Source organism: Dysidea avara, chromosome 3, assembly GCF_963678975.1.
Source record: "Dysidea avara chromosome 3, odDysAvar1.4, whole genome shotgun sequence".
NCBI classification, from domain to species: Eukaryota; Metazoa; Porifera; class Demospongiae; order Dictyoceratida; family Dysideidae; genus Dysidea; species Dysidea avara.
The window spans coordinates 26,618,460-26,622,507 of NC_089274.1; the positions used below are offsets into that span (position 1 = coordinate 26,618,460).

The 4,048-nt window shown below is 37.2% G+C and overlaps 1 protein-coding gene across 1 annotated transcript; it reads left to right on the forward strand.

Moving 5' to 3' along the window:
* Positions 1-958: 958 nt before the first annotated feature.
* On the forward strand, positions 959-2,953 carry LOC136250517 (uncharacterized). Its single transcript, XM_066042736.1, has 2 exons — positions 959-1,058; positions 1,124-2,953. Exon 2 carries the CDS (start codon positions 1,365-1,367, stop codon positions 2,838-2,840), a length of 1,476 nt encoding a protein of 491 aa, XP_065898808.1. The 5' UTR covers positions 959-1,058; positions 1,124-1,364; the 3' UTR covers positions 2,841-2,953.
* Positions 2,954-4,048: the final 1,095 nt, after the last annotated feature.

A 4,048-nucleotide genomic window follows, 5' to 3' on the forward strand; every position in this document is an offset into this window, starting at 1 on the left:
TGTTGCAAAAGCTATGAAAGATCAATGTACACAGTTCAGTGGAGTATACGTATATGCTTGCACTGTTTGGTACCCATACACTACTAAAGATATTAATTAGCTAGTTAGAACATGTCATCATATGCTGGGCTTGTGGCAGTCATTGGGATCTTACCATGTAATGATTGTTACAAACTGCCCCATTGTAGCTACATGTGTGATAGACAAGAATTTATATCTGCTTGCTTGTTGCAAGATATTCACCATTGAAGATTTATGTTACTAATGACACAGATAAATTCTTACAAATACTCCTTTTTCCCATCTGCTACATATTAAAAGTTGGAATTCCTTACCCCAAAATGTGATAGACTTAACAGAGATCGAACAATTCAAGCACAGCTGAGCCTATAACTGGTCTTGAGACTGTTTAATTAAAAAAAAAGTAATTGTACTATTGTACTATTGTTTTGTTGTTTTTTTCTTTTTTGTACACTACACTCTTTTTGAGGTCTGCACAATATAATAATATTAATAAGTATTGCTAGCTAGCTACATGCTATATACTCTACCAACAAAGAGTCATCATCTAACATTAATTCCACCCAGCATCTTTATGCAACTGCTATCAATGCAGGACGACACTGCATAGCTACATGCGAGTTTTCAGTGCAATAAGGTAGCTAGCTACCTTTGATCATGACTATAAATTATACTTTTGTCCATGTACTCTACAGTCACACTTTGTGTTCAGTGTTTTTTGTACTCACTCAGTATTGTGTGTCATTATAGTGTTTATTACTGCTGTTGTGTGTTGTTCATTGTAGCACTGTTGCTGTGTGCAAAAGTTCAGTATTCTGTGTCAGCATAACTAGATAGTATCTAGAACTTTATTAACCCCGGGTTAGCATACATCTATGCTTTGACATTTGGCGGCGCCCGCCACGTTGCCTCTATGCGGACGGGCGGGCGGGCGCTGCTAGACTATTGACACCGAGGTTGGCACTCTGGAATTCGCTCTGGATCGACAAATGGAGGGTGACGAAAGCACTTTTCAAGCTCTTCCAACAGAATTATTGGTTAGTATATTTACTTTCTTACCCACAGTGCGTGACAAGGTGAACTTGCGATACGTTTCACGTAGAATACGAAATGCGACAGAAGTACCATCATTATGGAGTGAGTTTGTGTGGCCTTACTACGACAGGCGCGAGGAGAATTGTGTGAAGAGCTTGTTAAAGTCATGTGGAGGGTACATCAAAACATTGTCCTTTCCTAATCACGTGCCACCTTTCAGTGTACTACAATACTGTAACAACGTGGTAGAACTTGCTTTACCAACTGCAAAGTTTATTCCTAGACAACTAGGGGAAGTTATAGAACATATGAAAGTATTGCAGGAGCTAGATGTCAAGTGGAACACCAACTTCAAGTTGCATTCATTGCTGTCGATTGTTGGTAGCAAACTGAAAGAGTTGACAATCAGACTGACACTGGAGCTAAACTATGAAATATTTTCACACAGTCTAGAGTCATCACTGAATTCCTTTATGGGTAGTTGGGTGGATAAGGGTTTTATGCCACCTAATCTGAATATTGTTTGTATTCATGTTTTGCCAACAGATCTATGTAACCTATGGTCTAGTTTGAATGTCGTTTCATCAGATGGCCATACTGGTCAGGTTAAACTTTTTAACAGTCTAAAAGTCCCTTTGGATCTTTGTGCTGCTCTTCCTTTGTTTCAGATACAGTTTGGTCAAACAGCTCCATTTTTATATGTAGATGTCAACAACTTAGCTGGGTTAGAAAAGAATTTTGTATACTCTAGTCATAGGAATACAGTAGCACTCAAGGCAACATTTTCTTCATATAGTGGTGGGATTCCCATTGATTATAATTTAAGCTTTGTGACAGACTTTGATATCTCACGCTGTGAATCACTTCATTCTGATCATCTTGAGCAACTAGCTGTGATGTGTCCTCATCTCCAGAGACTTTCATTGTCTAAAAATTTGAATTGCTTGAAAAGGTTGCAAGGTCTACGTGCTATTGCCAGCTGCTGTCACAACTTACAAGGACTAAACTTGTTGGGAATACAGGTGACAGAGGTGGAGAATCACATGCAATTATGGGAGATATTGAGTGTGGTCAAGTTGACCCATCTTGCAATAGATTTATGTAACATCGTGCCGTTTGAAAACAATGATGCATACAAGCGAAATCTTCTCAAATTGTATCAGAATTTTTTGTTTTTACAGGCACTACATTTAGAACCAAGTGAGTGTAGTGGTATACGAATTTGTCCCAACTGTGATGGCATTAACAACCAAGATATATTACTGTTGTCTTCTTTCCCATCACTTACATACTGTAGGTTGGATCGGATGTCATATGCACCTTCTGCATTACAGAACGTTGTTACCAGCTGTAAGAAACTCTCCTGTTTATATTATAGCTCACCTGGTCTATCAAAGCCGTTGTCGTTCTCAGCAGATTTAAGTGTACAAATTTTACAACAGTTATTCATAGGATCAGTCAATTGTGATATCCCTGATACATTTATGAATGTAGTATCAGTTCATGGCAGACTAGCACATGTACTAATGGAGGTAAAATCTGTCGGGTATGAAGGAATTGTTTCTCTGATAACAAACTCTCCTGAGCTTGAAACGTTTCATATTATTGCAGGCACATTGCTCTCTACACTTCCCATGAATTATATTGAAACTTCATTGATGGAGAAGTTTTGCGGCAGGAGTTTGTTTAATTCTGGCAGCTTTCAAATTGATCGAATGCCTAGTTGTTGTCGTAATGAATTGTTAGAAGTTGATATAGATGTCATGTCATATTTGTGGATCTGAAATATATGCATGTCTATGGTGTAGATGTTATATCATAGATGTGGTTCTAAATGTATGTCTATATGGTAAGGTGCATTGTGATTAATCATTATTATTGTTACCTCTAAAATAGTTTACAAACACAGATAATCATACATGTAGGGAGTGTGGGATATAGAGGTTAAAATCATCAACATAATCAATGTTGATTAGTGATTGAGGTAGATCATTCCATAATTTTACAGCTGAAGGTAGGAAAATATGTGTCAGTTCTAATTGGTGGAATGGTATAATGATGAGAGTGACCTCGAGTACATGAGGTTAAGGAAGCTTGAGTAATTGATTAGGCTTCAACAAGACCATGAATTTATTTAAAGAGCATAAGTAGTTTAAGGTAGTTTCTTGTTTGTTCTAAAGTTGGCCAGTGGTCTGGTTACTCTACGTAGAGAAAAGTCATTCATAACAAATCCTATGCATATATAGACACAACATTTGATGATTTTATATTTGTTAGTTCTTACTGAAAAGGGAGTTTCTGAAAATTTAGCTGTCCAACAATAATTTAGAAGCCCTGAGGACAGATTTTTAGGCTAATTTTAGTTTATAACAATCACGGTAAAAATCCAATGCTTTAACTATTAAAATAAGCAAACTAACTGGAGAGCAAAGGTTACATGTCAGTACAGCATTAATATTAGCTAGTTATACCCTGCCACTGATGAAGGGGGTTTCTGTCAAAACAATGTAAACCCACCTAGATCTGCCACTGTAGTAGTATGGTAGTACTGAATAGTAGGGATCATGAAGATTTGCACTATTTGCTAAAGCATAATATTATTAGACAAAATATGACATATGCAGTGGAAACGGGAGGGCCATGGTCCCCCACTTTTACTGTCATTGCTTGTAACAAAAGATCAAAATAATTTAATAGAACAGTTACATTGTGACTACTATATTGGACCTTCTGGGATCAGACCCCTCTGAATGGAATCTATATCTGCTATATGCTTTGTTTAACTTTCATTGTAAAAGTTTCCTCCCTACTCCACCGCCCTTGCTTTATTGTGACTTGGCATTGTTTGATTGGGTACAATCAAGCCCAAACTCAACATGCATGGTTTTCTATTTCATGTATAGCAATTCATGACCAATTCATGACTGAAAGCCCAGCAAGTGTAAGAAAACATGATCAGAAAATTCATGTTTCAGTATAGCCTGTCAATATA

Bases quoted from the DNA above. Each gene is read 5' to 3' on its own strand.
- LOC136250517 (XM_066042736.1), top strand. From the start codon at position 1,365: ATGAAAGTATTGCAGGAGCTAGATGTCAAGTGGAACACCAACTTCAAG.